We start from the raw sequence: 15,878 nt of genomic DNA on the forward strand, positions 1-15,878 counted from the left end.
AATATGTAAATAACATACAGATCTATGCACATAAATGTTCCCACGCTCTGTTGCACAACAAACAATCACACACACAACTGCACTCTTGCACAATGTATAAAGCACTTTAGTTTAAGATCTCTGCCTCATTATTTCCAACATTGTGACTTTCTTTTTCTGATTTTCTCTTATTTTGTAAAGATTTGTTTTATAACGTGTGTTTTTATTGCACAGCCTTGAGAACAGTCGCTTTGCATTTCACTACGAGCAGGTGACAAATAAAAACTCTTGAATCTTTCTCTCTGCTATCCTCTTCTCTCCCTCCTTTACCTTCAACCCCAACCAGTCACGACCGTCCTCCCTGAGCCCGCCTGGTAAAGGAGAGTTTTTGTCATCCCACTGTTGCTGAGTGCTTACTGAAAGGAAACCCAAAGGAAACTTTGTTGGCCTTCTCTGTATAACTATGTGAAGCACCTTGGGATGACATATGTTGGGATTTGGCGCTATAGAAATGCAAACAGAGTGGAATTAAATAGAAGTGAACTGAAGTGAACCAAAAACAACAAACTGCAATTAACAGCTTTGAAAATCAATTCATCTTCTCTGTCATGTTTAATCACAGACTGTGAAAATTTACAGTTTTTGTAAGTTTTCAATTATTATAGACCCAACGCTTTGTGGTTTTTGTCCTCTTAGTCTGACAAAACTATCTCACAATGTCATCTTGGGCTGTGAGAAAAACATAATGAGTCTTTTTCATTACATTAACTACACAATGAATCTGCTAAATAGGAAAATAATCAGCAGATATATCAATAATCCTAGCAATTTATTTCCAGACATAAGGGACTAAATGGACTTTATTCGAATCAAATTGTGGCTGAAAAGCGTATGTTTTTAACTATAAGAAATAAAGACAATTCTCATTTTTATCTCAGATTTAGTTAAAGAAAGCCTGAAAGAAAAGCCTTCACATTTAAACAGGAAACTGATGCTGGTAGCTTCGTAGCGCCGTCAAATAAAAATGACTGAAGATACAGAAAACTTTATGACCTTTCCGACTCAGAAGGATGAAACAAAACAGATTCCCTCTCTTGAGGCAAAAAAAAAGACAAGATTTTTCTCTGTTTTAAGCAGGAGGATTGTACAGTGAACTGCTAACTGAGCTTATTTTTCCAACAACCGCGAGTGCTTCAAACCAAGGAGAGCAGGTCAAGCACATTCTCAGCACTTTGGCTGTCCCATTTACTCCAACTCCTTCAGTGATGAATGGCTTACTCAGATCTCAGCATATTGAACCAGACGGGGAACTTGTCAGTGAAAGCTGACAATATGCAAAGTATGTGAACTGACAATCTGCTTTGATTGTAGAGATGCGTCCTCTGCCAGTTCCCCTTACTTCTTTTGCTGCATACCGGAAGGGAGCTTCAGCGGTTTAGGAGGAGGGGGGAGTTTTTGGAAATCCACCTCCGTACTAGCATTTCTGAAGCACAGGATGTAGGATGACAGATTGTGTGCCTCATAGGGGAGAAACTCTTTATCGGAATGAAGCAGGGGGAAAAAAAAAAAAACCCCAGTCTGACAGGGAAATGTTCCCCCAGAGAGACGGCGCTCCTTCAAGAGGTGTTTGTTGGATATTTGGTAGAAAAAAAGTGTTTTGTAACAGACCGCGATTCCAGTCGAGATTGAGAAAGCCGCGTAATTTCAGGGTTTTTCTTGCATCAGGACCAGGAGTTTTCGCTGGTTTTGACAGAAGCATGAGTCACTTTCCATAAACAACCCCCCGCTTACACGCTCATTAAAAATAAACAAATCAAGAAGGCTAAAAAAACATGGAGACTCTATTGATTTAAATTTTGACAAGTAGGACTTTCCCCCTCATGCAAACACCAAAGGAAAGCTGCTGCTCTGGGAGATAAATAAGGAGCTATCACATCTTTGACACTTCATACTTAAGGTGGGGAAAAAAAAAACTTTAAATCTGCCACCATTAAAAATCCAAATTACCAACACCAATTATACACAACTGAACTGAGGAAACTTTAAAAACTTTGTGCAAGTTGTGCTGATCAGGTGTTCCCATCAGACGTCGAGCGAGAAATTGTTTTGTGGCTTCAACCTGAAACAATTCATCCAGAGACAGCCGGGCTCATTTGCCGGACAGTACCGCTGAGCGCGAGGTGCTGCCCTCAATGAAAGGCCTGCTTGTGTCAGGACAAATGGAACTCTCGGACTGAGAGGTCCGACAGGCCTGACGAGAGGGAGCAAACACACTCACACAAAAGGAGGGATTTTGTTTTTAACTCAGTTCCTTTGAGTACAAAAGCCTCTTACTGTTTCTTTTTTTTTTGCTGCTTATGGTTTTTACAGTCACACTGCTCTTACAAAGCTCATTACAACCGACGGTGACACCTACCTTGGCGTTGTAGGCTATGTAGTGCTTGGCCAGAGCGTCTGGGGTGTGCATCCATGATTTATCTGAAATGATACAAACAGCCCACTCAATACAGCAGTCTTAATCGATGGTATGATTCAATACGATGTGGCAGAGGTACAATTAGCCACATAAGTGGGTAAACTTAACAGAAGTGAACGTGGCAGGAATGAATCATATGCAATACTTTAATGACACTAAGTAATACATACAAAATAGGCACATACTGCTGGAAGCAATGCGTTCTTTCCTAGTACCTAGTCAGTAAATAGCTACAGTTGTCCTCAAATGTATTCATACGCTCCCATTTAAGAAGGACAAAAACAGCTGTCACAGAAATAAGTAGAAATTGACAAAAGTAATGAAAAATAAAAAAATTCTTAAAAATCACGACATTGCTTTTGAATTGTGGTTCAACAGAAATATTTTTTTTTAAAAACCAAGCAAACAATCATGATACAATCACTTCAATCAAGTGTTTTCTGTAACTCTCAATCAGACTTCTGCACCTGTTGACAGCTATTTTGAATTTGGCCCACTACTCATCAGCAAAGTGCTCTCATTTGTCTACTTTTTATTTTTTTTAAATGATTCTTTTCAGCCACAATTCAAAAGCAAGGTCGTATTTCACTAAATTATAATTTAGCAAATTTTTATTTATTATTGCTTTTTTCAGTTTCCAGTTATTTGAGTGACTTTTGTGAATTTTGCCTTTTCTTTAATGGAAGGGTTTGAATACGTTTGAGGACGACTGTACGTACATTCACACCTGACATAACACAACCACGACACTCAATCTGTCCTGCAAGAAAGGGAACCGAGTTACTATTCACACGTCGGTTTCTCAAGATGTATGCGCTCAGACTGAATGCAGAACAAATTCTAGATGTAGTGCGCTGCATTCAGTGTAAATGTAAAGACCGAGATGGAAGCAGATGGAAATGTACTCTAGCTAGTGGAGTGAATAAAGGCTAACACGCATCTCTGCAAGTGGAGAATGTTTCCACGCCAGAAAAATGTGTGGGCTCTGTAAATCTACTTTAAGATGTGTAAAGACAAGATGATGAAAAAAAAAAAAAAAGACAAGATGGGGTGTGGGGAATACGCCGAAGGTCTGTGTATTCTGTACATCGGCAGCTTGTGGACTAGAAACATAAGAAAGCAGAAAGTATGTGCACACAATCTCCCTGAACACACCTCGAAGCTGATTTAAATATAAATGTGTTATAACTTAAAGATTAACAGCGAAGACAAAAGTCAGAAACACCTCACTGCACTCCGGTACACAACTGTCAACTATTCATGAGGCACTACAATTTTTAACTTTTGTGCTATGCTCTTTTTTTAACCCTAAACACTGACGGTTGGGTTGAAAGATTAATTGCACCATTTATTCGAGTCAAAAACAAAAACAAGTGTTGGTTTTCAAACTTTTTGCCAGTCACTGAACTAATCATGCGTGACATGCAAATTAAATGAAATGAATTTAAGCACAAAATTGTAAAAATTCACCAAAAATAAACCCTTTGAAACCGGATTCTGTAAAAATCCAAAAATCTGTGCTCCTTGGTGCAACAGAGAAATCATTAGAGACTCAGATGCAACCAACAATCTTGTGATTATTCAGCTGAGTTACATACATGTTTACATAGAGCACAGGATGAACACAAATTAAAAACGTCAGCAGCAAAACATCATCAGTATGTAGAGTCACTATTATTTTCTAGTATTGGTAACATCTTTGGACACTTGTTGTCATGTTGATTTCAAATTAATGTCACTTTTGTTTTCTACTTTTACTTATGATTGACGCCAGTATAAATATTTAGATTTGTCTCTCTTTCTTGGGCAAGGTTTTATATTGCACTAAAAAATGAGGTAACAGTGAGTGAAAATGTGACAGAAGCAGCAAAAACCAGCAACTGCTTGGGGTTCAGAGGGTGAAATAATAATCTATGGAAGCAGTGAGCTTCAGGTTGGCTTCTAAGCAACTTTTTAAAAGTGACGTTATTCTAAAGTTGCAACTATTCCTCATTTACCAGCAGTTAATAAATGAGGAATAGTTGCAACTTTAGAATAACGTCACAGTAACATGTATAAACTATTAACTGATACTTAACAAGTCATTAGTAAGTAATTCACTAACGGCTTGTTCATGATCTATGACTGGTTTATAAGGTATGGCTGTAAATCATTCATATACAGTTAACAGTCATTTATAACTCATTAACTAACAGTTTGTAAATTTATTAACTATCTATAAGGCATCGTTATAAATCATCAACAAACTATTAACAAACACTTAACAAGTGGTTAATTAACTAATTAACAGTTTACAAATGATCTATTAACTAGTTATAACGGATAGTTATTATAAAGTGTTACCAAATCGAATAATATTGTTGTAATGTAGGCCTGTTAAAGACTCAGGGGCCTCCTGATATAAAATAACAATGTGTTTTCTATGAAGACCTGAGAGATATTTTCTTCACCATAACTGCATTCATAAACTGAGTTTAGAACCTGAAGTGCCATTTCTCTGAGTACTTCTGGAGTGGCTCCACTGACAATCAACAGGAGTCTGTGTGTAATCACTTGTGTTTTAGTACCAATACAATTTTGACTAATTACCACAAATTGCATACAGTTATTGACTTGTTTAAAACCAGTCTCGGAGACGGTCTCTGACGATTATGCCGACACAAAGCAAGCAGCGGTTCAGAGATCATTACAGGTCATCAACAGCACAGGCCAAAGCATCCCATTATGCCGTTTCCAGCATTTCTTAATCATCCACTGATTAAGGATTCTTTTCGTTCTTCATTTCCCATTCATAAACGGCTTATCGCCCCGTTAATGAATCTTGTGACAAAAGATGCATGACTGTGACCTTGGGGCGCTCGGCTCCTGTAGGTTGATTGCGTTAATCAAGACTTTGCAAGGTGCAAATGATGTGAATCAACTTTAACATGTCCTCTGCACAAGTATGCTAATGACTTTGTTTACATTGATGTTGTTGGCTAAGTGGCTTGATGAATTTAGAGTCTATTCTAATTAGTGTTAATTTGGTGCTCCACATTTGCTTAATTGTGATTGCTTATGGCTGCTAATCTACCACATTATTCAAAAGGAAACCAACGCGCACAGTGTTGCACGGGAAGTCAGGGTTTCATTTCCCAGGAAATCATGTTAATGGCTAAAAAAAAATAAATAAACAAAGTTACAGAGAACCAGCCACTAAAATACAAAAACAGTCGTCTCTTTAACTTTTTTTGACACTTCATGGTGAACTTGGAGTCTTTCCTCCACTTGAATTGTCCTCTTTCTGAGTTTATTTAGCAGCTGTGCAATGAGATTAAACCTGGTTGCACCTTGTAACAGCCTCCTCCAACACACAATCAATTTCCTAGCGGGAGTCCTGAGTGAACGTTAGCACAGGGATGATGCATCTCCTCCGCTCTATTGCAGCTAAGGAGGCTAAGAAACTGTACATTTCAAGACAGAGTAAAGAGAAAGGAAGGAGGAGAGTGGTGAGAGCTGACGCAGCGGCATGGCAGGTAGGCTGACATTTTTTTTTTTTTAAAGCATCAGCACACACTGTTCTGATTAAAGAGTGGAAGAGGGGATGGGGGGGGCAGTACCTCTTTGTCTCTCTTTGCTGCATAAAATGGCAACTACGTGAGAAAATGTGGCATCTAAGTTGCCCAAAGGGAAGAATCTGTTGGTGCGTGAGGCATCTGAAGGTCACCGAGTGCGGATGTGTTGTCAGGTGTTGGATGAAGATGAGGGACAGTTCACAGGATGACAGCCGGGAAAGTGTTAGCGTCTCAGCCACACTGTAAGTGTAGTTTCTCTGGAGACGGAGTATATTGGTTCTCGGTGATTTCCTGCTAGAACCAGTTAGGGCGCAGCATAAAGGTCACGAGTCCTTCAAGCATGCTTGCACTTCAGCAACTACTGGTATTAGAAGTTACTGCCATCTTGGCCACGTCACAGGATCCAGGGGGGGTCTCTCTGACAATGGGTGCTAAATGTTTTCAAAGATAAACAAGGAAAGAATAGTGGCTTTGGAGTTGTGGTCTTAAAAGTCGCAAGCACAATACATTTAACACTTTAATCCAAAAGTCATTTATTATTGTTCCACAACGCTCTGCTGTTGTTTCCGAAAATGGAAGCTTGTTGAAAATCCAAGCTGACCTATTGGCAAGTCTGTGGACTAGTGCCTGAAATACTGCCCACAGATACCTGCTCTAATTAAACAGAGTAGACAGATATAAATGGTTAATCGTTTGGCATGAAAGGGGGGGGGGGGGAAGAAAAAGGAAAGAAACAATGTGTACCTCTAGCTAACAATAAATGTCCGGTTCTAAGCAACGCAAATGAAAAGTACCTTTGGAGAGGCGACTGTTCTTATCTGCCTCTACTGCAGATTACACAAACGATGCAAAATAAAAGAACAAAGTTTACTAAACTTTGAATTGATTTAGACGCTGGCGCTGCTGCCTTCGTGACTTTCAATATGAACTGAACATGAATCTCCACTGAGCAAAACGTTTTAATGTGGCGCATTGGAGAAAAAAGTGCAGGACGCTGTAATCTGTGGATTTATGGATTGTTTATCTATTAGACCTTTATCAAAAGCATCTTTCCTTATCTACAAGCTAACAGCTGTATTTGTCCGTATCACACACATTTTTATCTCCTGCTCTACTGTGAATCCAGGCACCGGGCTAATAAAAAAGGTCTTCCTATCACTGCGACTTAAGAAAACAAGTCCTCTGCTACTACATATTACAACATATCTTTTTATCACCTTTAAAAAATACTGTAAGTGAAGTGAAGGACGATATCTGGCCAGCAAGAAGCTTTCAAAGCCGAGATACGCCGCAAGTACCATTGGTCTGAGGGCAGCTAGACGTTGCCTCGGGAAATGTGTTTGGCATCCTTCAAATTAGGTCAAACGCTAGCTTTACTCAACTCATTTTATTAAGTATTGTGGCCCCAGAAAAGCCTCTTTAATATTCTTCAAGCTAGCTCTTGCCTTTTTGAGCTTGAGTGCTGCGCTGTAAGTGCACAATTTTTCTATAGGGCCACAAGAAGTGGGAAAGCAATAGACTAATTCACTGCAGTGCTCAATCAATGACACACAATGAATTTGCTGGGTATGCACAGTTCTCCATCATGCAGAAGACAACTTCAAATGGGCTCCAAGCAGACTGGGCCTAAACCACTATTCTGCTATGGACTGGGTAGCAGAGTGTTACTTGGAGATAAAGAATGTGAGAGTTTGAAGCAAACTTATTACTGTCTGGGAACAAAAAAAAAAATCATCCAACTACATAAATGAAGCCAGTGTGAAAAGGTGTAAAGACTATGCTAAATGTTGCAATCACACAGAAATAGGGACAGTAAGTGCTCCGAGAGAAAATCGCTCAAGGTTTTGTCTGCATCACATACATTTAGGGAAATGGACGAAAATGTCACAAGCTCCCTGCAATTTAAAGAAACTCAATACAACAGCCTCTGCAATGCGCTGCCTTGACAAATTGAAGCTCTCAGAGTAAAAACTGAACATTTAGGGTTCGTGGTGTATTATTTCAGAGGCTGCTGTTTGGGAGGTCGTTATGTCGTATCGTTGTTCGCGACTTTGTCAGGTTCCTGTATATTCATGTAATATCTGCATTCGGCTGAAAAAACAATTAGAATGATTCATTCTGTGAAAAGCGAAGGAAGGAAGCAACTACTGCTCATAAAAGGAAAGTCAAGGCTTATTCGGGGCAACTCGGATCACACGCAGTCATACGGCTTTATAAACGCACCGGGTTAAAAACACACACTGTGCAGCTCTGAACTCTTCTCTCATCTCATTGTTTCAGCACAAAGCAATCAGACATGCATGAATTACATGGTGGACGGAGAAAAAAAAGGAATTGCAAACCATTAATAATGGCTCATGTAATAGTTACAGGCTACAATTTCTGAAGTGAACATCACTTAGACTGGTGTTTATATTGTCCAGCAATTCAGTGGAGCTGGCCATGAGAAAATTTAATTGCCCATGTGTCTCCTCATCCACATCTAATTTTCTATATGGGTGCTTTTTGTTGCTTCCATCATAATGATGGATAAAGTATACCGGAGTTAAATTATAATAATTGGAAAAGAAAGAGCCAAAAATAACATTAAACATATAGTTCAGATGTTTTAATGCATAACCAGAAGGCTCCATCCAGTCTTGGGTTGATTTCATTTAGCTACAAACAGTATCCTCAAAATGAGATTTAATATTAAAAATGACAAAACATTTTATTTATTTTGCTCCAATTGTCAAAACAAAAACAAGTAAATAAATATACGTACAGTGCAAATCAGAGTAAAAGGTGCACTGTGTTCCTGTGCTGTACAACAACAGTTCATAGGATTATTATATTTCAGCTATTCGTCTCTCTTCTCTCTATCTCCCAACATGACTAATACCCAGCTACCATCTGCTGATATGACAGCACTGTAACAGATTTATTACTGCAGTCATTCACTGAAACTAACCCACATTCATGCAGTTTGATACCAAATATAGAGTGTTCTTGGGGTCACTAATGAAATTAATCATCTTTTTCTGCCCCATCACTGGAACACTGTGATGCTGTAGCTACACGGGTTTGATTTTTAAAAAAATAGCACAATATAATTAACTGTCATTGTACATGAGGAGCATGCAAAGATGTTTTTTGATGTTGAAATATTGTGCAGCTTTTGCCAGCTGACGACTATTCTTGTTATTCTCCACTTGCAACCCAGCAAACAGCATATTTGTGATATAAGTAAAATCTGTAATCCAATAATTTGCTAAATTATTACATATTTTCAACAAATGTTTTAATGTCGCTGTTTATATCAGTGATGTTAGACTAAATATTAGACACTTGTAGTCAAAAGAAATCAACAGCATCACAATCTGCATCCTCTAAAATGTCCATAAAGTGAAATCCCCTCTCTTAAACCAAAACTGAACATTGCACCTGCTCTGAAGAGAGGCCGGGCTGTTATGTAAAGCCACGTTAGCTTTAGCCGGGATCTCTAATCAGCAGCTAACTGAGTAAAATGCTTCACTGTGTCCACATCGCTGTCAAGTAATGAAAAAACTTTCAAAATACAGGGTTGGCTACAATGATGGTACCCAACGCACTGAACGATTTATATTTTCTTCTTCTCTTGAAGCACTCTTCTGTGCAAGTCACGTCCACGTCCATGGGGCAATAAACATAGGAGATAAAAATGATCAAGATCCCTGCTGGCATTACCTGCTAGACGTGATCAAGCCCACAAAACACAGCCAGGCACAGAGATAAAGGGGGAGGTAAATCAGTCTAGTGGACCTCAGTGCCAGCTTTCACTCTCTTCGCCAAAAGCTGCAGAGCGAGTCAGGGCAGGTGCAGAAAATAAGAAATACATAAAAAAACTAGTGGACATTTATACTCATGTTGGATTATAGGGTCACTATTAACTGTTCATGATTAAAAAGTGACAGAAAACGAGCTGTAGCCTTGTGTCAAGACCCCTGCTGGGTAAAAACGAATAACCCAACACAAAAAAAGCACAAATGATAACGGCGGGGAGGAATGCCATCAACAACATGAGGCAATTATCCTCTTTCAGGCGTATTTAAAGCTCAGCAGAATCACTCACTGTGATGTGAAATCACTGGCAAAATAAACTTTTGTTCGACTCATGTGGGAGGTTTGTCAGCTGCAAAAGAAGCGTGCGCATCAGACGATATTTAAAACTGATGAGAACGTATCATCCACCACTGCACTCAAATTATCGGGAGTCTGAAAAGCCATGTTTCCTCTTATCATCCTCATCACATGATTTTCATTAGAAAGACTTCAAGATACCAATTAGCACCAATCTAAAGCTCACACCAATGCCTTCATTGCCATTTTCATATATGAATGGCTATAGATAAACAGTAAAATGGCATTAAATGTGTCGCAAACAAGATCCAGTGAGTATAAATTCAAGCAATAAAGTATACTAAGCACAAGTTACAATTATGGGAACTGACTGGTTCAGTTTTAGTCTTTTGATAAACATGTTGTCGAGAGATGGCGTAACGCTGGGCACGTCAGCGTTAAAGAGCGGCGCTGCATGAGGGATGTTGAACTGCTGGCGGTTGGTTTCCAGCCGTTCTATCTGCTGCGGGAGTTTTCCTGGCAATCGCAGTTTACATCCCCCCCTCGGCTGATGCTGCTGCGGCCTGTGAGCTCATCCATAGTTCAGCGTCCCAGCTGCAAACATCACACCCTCAGTCTGTGATCGTCATCTCAGGAGGCTTTAATCATACATCACTCTCTACCACTCTCCCCACATTCAGCCAGTATGCGGACTTCCCAACCGGAGACGGTGGGGCCTTGGACCTGCTGTGTGTGGACACCGGGGATGCATATTACTTAATTACTGTTATTTCCTTGTACTTTCTTTCTATATTTTTTGATGCTGCTGTGGTGTGTAAATTTCCCTCAATGGAGGACCAATAAAAAAAAATAAAAAATTCTATTCTATTGTCAGAGGAATTGTATGCGCATTTCTGTGCTTTTAATTAGTATATTTTCTAACCACTTTGAGCTGTTGTCATCTGTGTGTACAGTTACCATGGCTACACATGCTAATACTGTCTACTGCAAGGTTAACGGAAATAGCCAAGTGTCTATGTCCCACTGATCTGCAGTGATGCAACAGATGAACTCTTAACAGTACGTCAGGTATTATCAACAGAACCACGCTCTCTACTCTTGCCCTGCTCGCCTAGCAAAAGCACAAGATTGTGTATGATTATCGTATTATATGCAGCCGCTTGTGCTTCCTGCTACTGAGCAGCGACGTCTTTGCTGATTCATGCTGTTTATTCAGTTGTGCTTGAGAAGGCATGCTAAATGGGTGGGAAACAATAATACAGTTACATGATTTCTCTAGTGAACATCCAGAGGACATCTTCCGGTGAGTCTACCATTAATCTCGACGCTCAATCATTCCTCTTAGCAGCAACACAACATCAATCTGACTGGAAGTAACGTCAGCGTTACATCCACATCACCCGTGTTGCACAACCAGTGCTAGCTGCTGCCTGTTCATAGTTGGTCTGAGCTGTTTAACACTCTTCATTGTAATTTGTTGATGAGTTTAGTTACATCAGATAATGTTACTGAATGTAAGGTGCTTCTCATTAACAGCAGCACAGCGCTTAAGCTGCCTCTGAACAAGATATTTCAGGTGTCAGAGGAAGCTTCCTTCATTCAGGAGCAGCTATGTGACTCCACACATGATGCAGGCTTCTGAATAGGTGTTCAAAATGGCATGCTGATTCTGACCAACGCCATCAGCAAGCAGCATGTGACAAACTTCCGGTATACCACAAAACACCCAGATAACATTTGACAGGACGCAATTTAAGCTACCTGCTCGATGCACTGCATCCCATAATGCACTACTGTCATTCATCAGCACCGGAAATGTAGGCGAAGTGGTGGACGCCTCAAAAGACCAATGTCCAGCAAGAAACACAATCTACTACAGGTGCTCTGGTAGAATTTGCTATGATTTGGTAGGATTTGTTTGAAACACTGGAATTAGCTGAGATGCTGTGAAGGGAGCCAGCAATTGATATGATCCATTTAATTTCTAGCAAATCATTTGAGCTAGATTTCTATGTCTATCTTAATATTGCTATATCCTACAAGCCTGGTGGTCATGTGACTCTGTGGTACACCGCATTCATTTTCACAAACTGTAACAAATGCTGTACACGTCAATAGGAAGTAGCTCATAGTATACAGCATGTACTTATGTAGTATGCAGCGCCCAAGAACGTGAATCCAAACATACTGTTTGTGTAAAACAGAGTTTAGTTCATCAGTTTTTAGTCCATCTTAAACCTGTTGCTTAGTTTTATTTCATTGATTACTAAACCTTTCATCGTAGTTCTCATCCTGAAATACTGATTTTTACTTCATTTTAGCTTTGTTTTCATTATCAATTAATATTATTTCTTGACAAATTTTATCAAGTTAACGACTGGCTCCAGATATTTTTGTTAAGTATAGTGCGTGCTCTCAAATCAAAATGTGGGGAAAGCTGTTCTGTACAGACCTTTTGTCACCACTTTCTACAGTCTGACTCTAAAAATTGCTGCAGGAATAAAATCTGGTAGAGAAACCTGGCATCTGTTGGTATTCATGTATGGTTGAGGTCAGGAAACTGTTGTCCTTCTCTGAGTGGAAAGGCTTTAACACCCGTCATGGCAGACAGGTAAATGGATGCACTGGCTGCTGCTCCCAGCAGCTGAAAGCCTGTGGTCAGTGTGTTAGGGCCTGTTGGTAAGCATGTGTTGCTTACAGTTTGCTGTCTGGGTAAGTGACTTTGCTTTTTGCAGTGTTGCAGTGTCTGTCTGCTGCCAAAGCACATTTTCAGACTCTGCCTTATTCCAACTGTAACTCACTTCTTCCAGCATACCCTCACAATACGGGCACAGGTAATGTAGAAATGCAAATGTTACGTATCTGCTGAAAGTCACCACACTACTGGAGCTGCATTTACATTTCACACAATAAAATGGAAATTCAATGTGAGGTGAGGTGAGGGGGGACTATGTGCCCTCCCAGATTACCATCTTTAGCTCCTAAAATAGAAGACCTAATGGGAAAAAAAGTGAATTAAACCAAATATCATTAAAGCCCGGTGCACCACCTGGGCCCCGGACATTTCCCTCAACATCGTCCAAGGCTTCTCCAGGTCTGTTGATTCACACCAGAGGGAGCGGGACAGATGGTGGTAAACACACCAAGCTGTTTTGCAAACTGCAGTCCCAAATATCTCCTCCTCTGCACTTGGGCAGGGTCACCTCAAGGCTCTGTAGTGTTGCACAGCACACCTAACTGTGTAACACTAGCAAAGGTATGGGATGTTGTGTATGCTGGTCTGACTTCTGCCTCTCTGTTAAATTCTATTTGTGTTTGTTTTGTTGTCCTCTGTAGCTTTTGTATAAATTAATAATCTTATGTTTGGGTTATTTTATTACAGCCAATGTTGCTCAAACGGCCTTTGAAGCTGCGCAGTGCACGGTTTTTATCTGAAATATAAAATCATTTCATCAAAGACAATAATAAACATTACCATCGTTCGAACAAACATCATTTGTTTTTCACTCGAGGCTTTCAAGCGTGAAGACTTTATAGTCCTGCCAAATGAATGAACTGTGTGTGGCACAAACTGGGAGGACGGCTGCAATCCTACAGTTTAGACTCACTGAAAAGTTTTTGGACGTGGTTCACCGAATGAGTTTCTAAATCTTGATGGAACAAAACCATAACACTGACGGTCTGATGCAGATAAAACGCTCCAGCCTCTGTTATCTCTTGCCATGGCATGTAGAGAATGTCTTTTCATTTTTCAGTCTTCAGAATCTGTTTTTAACAAATCTCTGAGAAGGCCACAGCAGTGACACAGCAAAATACTTATCATCTGACCTTCCATTAGTAAAACCATAACCCAAAACATGCAGCGATACCGTAGCTTTCTCTGTGTTTTGCAGAATTCTCTAAACTTTCAAAAAAATATGTTAAGGTGATACGATCAACTTAGATTCAGTGTTTTACTCACAGCAATCGTGACTTTTCTTTCCTATAAAATGAAGATATGCCTTTCTTCTGTGTAGTTTTTTTCTTAGAAAAGTTATCAGGACACGTTTCCTGCTTACAGGTAATTCTGACTGGACAGAATCTGCACCACATTTCTGACAAAAACCATCGAGTTGGATGGGATGCACAACCTCGCCAGATCTGCTGTGGACTTGGCGATAGATCCTCCTCCTCATGGCGGCAAAAACATTTTGTTGTGGGCTGGATAGTTTGAATTGTGTCAAAACTACACCACCAGCTGCTGCCTGTTCGTTGCGGAGTCCAGAGTTTTGGCTGATGCAACGATGTAGCTACAGCAGTCGTTCTCTTGGCCGTTTCCCATCTCTGCCTGCTTGCCTCAGCACCGCTGCTTCAATCATCCAAGAAGAACACACATCTGAGGTCAATGCAGACAAATGGTGTGTTTCTGTGATAACGTCTATCTAAAACCGTTCACCACCCTGAGGTCAACAGAAAAAAGCCTGAAAGTCACGAAAAGCTTTATCGACATTTATGAAGTATTTGCATATAAGCTTCCTAACATCAGTGTTGTGTGTCAAATAAACGGAGACTCAGATCTTCACTTCAGCATGTGAATGCGCCTCCAGGAAGAAATTTACAGCTCGCTCTGCAATTCTAGCGCGATTAAACTATACCACTACAAAAACTGTGTGTCTTCAACAGAAACCGGTGTGGACGTGCGCTTCATTATGATGGATTAGTTATGCTGAGCGAGTTTTACAGTCTCAGTGAGGTGCTTTTACTGAAAGAACTCACACCAGTGAGGCCTTGGAAGGTAAAAGTATGCAGTGACCGTTGACACTCGGGTGCCAGGACACACTGAGGATGTTCGGCGAAACCGGCTCAGCAAACAGGCGGGAATAATGGGAACAACACTGTTTCTCTGTCAGACCTGAGACAGGATGTCTGTGGCACCGCTGCAGCTAAAAACAGGCTTCGCTCGATTCCACAAGCCAAACCGAGTGGCGGATGTGTCTGCTCACCTTTTTTCCTGTTGAAGGCGCGGTTCATAGTGGAAATTGTGCGTCTCTGAGGTCCCTCCTGAGTATCTGCCAATATTCCACCTGGAAAAGCAGCAGGAAGAAGTGAGTTAAAAACGGCTTCGACCTCAAGCCTTCACTTAAAGGCAGAAAGTCTAAAAGCAAACAGTCTAGTTTGCTCTATAAAAAAACCTTCCCCCCCCTCTGAGAGTGAGGGAAGGTTTAGCTGTCAGAGTGTGTTAAAATTAAACTCCCAGTCCTTCTGCATTACATTTGTTTACCACTGAGCCACATCTTGCTCATCATCTGTAGAGACTGTGCCTTTAACCTTGCCGTGTTGATAAAACAGGACTGGCTGGCCCTACTGTTTTACGGTTCGAGACTTGCAAGATTGGTGATTTCTATCAAAGGGAGGAAACGGTGTCGCAGAGAAAAATGAAACAGTGTTGACCGTGATCCTCTTACAGTCAGTGGCATTAACATTCTAATCTTTCCAACAGAACTAGGGCAAATGTTTCTGTCCAACTGCTTCAGCTGCACACACAACGTTCACAGAGCGTAGACCCTAAAAACTAAAACCGTACAGTTTAGTCATCACGAGGGATGCCAGAGCTGAACTTCAGTGTGTTGTCACTAATCATCTCCAGATTCAGTCATAAAATTAGCACTTACACAGACAACACTGGTATACACATTTAGTCCACTCATGCTGACATTGTCTTGGTAAAGAGATGAATGTGGGTTGTGGCAAAAGTCAAACGTTCTTCTCTCTGCAGCAGTACATGCAGGTTG

The 15,878-nt window shown here is 40.4% G+C and overlaps 1 protein-coding gene across 8 annotated transcripts in view; it reads right to left on the reverse strand.

Moving 5' to 3' along the window:
* The window catches only part of gulp1a (GULP PTB domain containing engulfment adaptor 1a), an 81,600-nt gene that overhangs the window by 14,386 nt on the left and 51,336 nt on the right, over positions 1–15,878 (reverse strand). For all 8 annotated transcript variants that reach the window (XM_008293105.1, XM_008293110.1, XM_008293112.1 and 5 more), the window contains 2 exons: positions 15,090–15,170; positions 2,396–2,457 (listed from right to left, as the gene is read on the reverse strand). In XM_008293105.1, coding sequence (XP_008291327.1) covers positions 2,396–2,457; positions 15,090–15,117 — 90 coding nt within the window. In that variant the 5' untranslated portion in view covers positions 15,118–15,170. The remainder of the gene's footprint in view (positions 1–2,395; positions 2,458–15,089; positions 15,171–15,878) is intronic.

The sequence above is a fragment of the Stegastes partitus genome, unplaced genomic scaffold, assembly GCF_000690725.1.
Source record: "Stegastes partitus isolate 25-593 unplaced genomic scaffold, Stegastes_partitus-1.0.2 Scaffold858, whole genome shotgun sequence".
In the NCBI taxonomy this organism is placed as follows: domain Eukaryota; kingdom Metazoa; phylum Chordata; class Actinopteri; family Pomacentridae; genus Stegastes; species Stegastes partitus.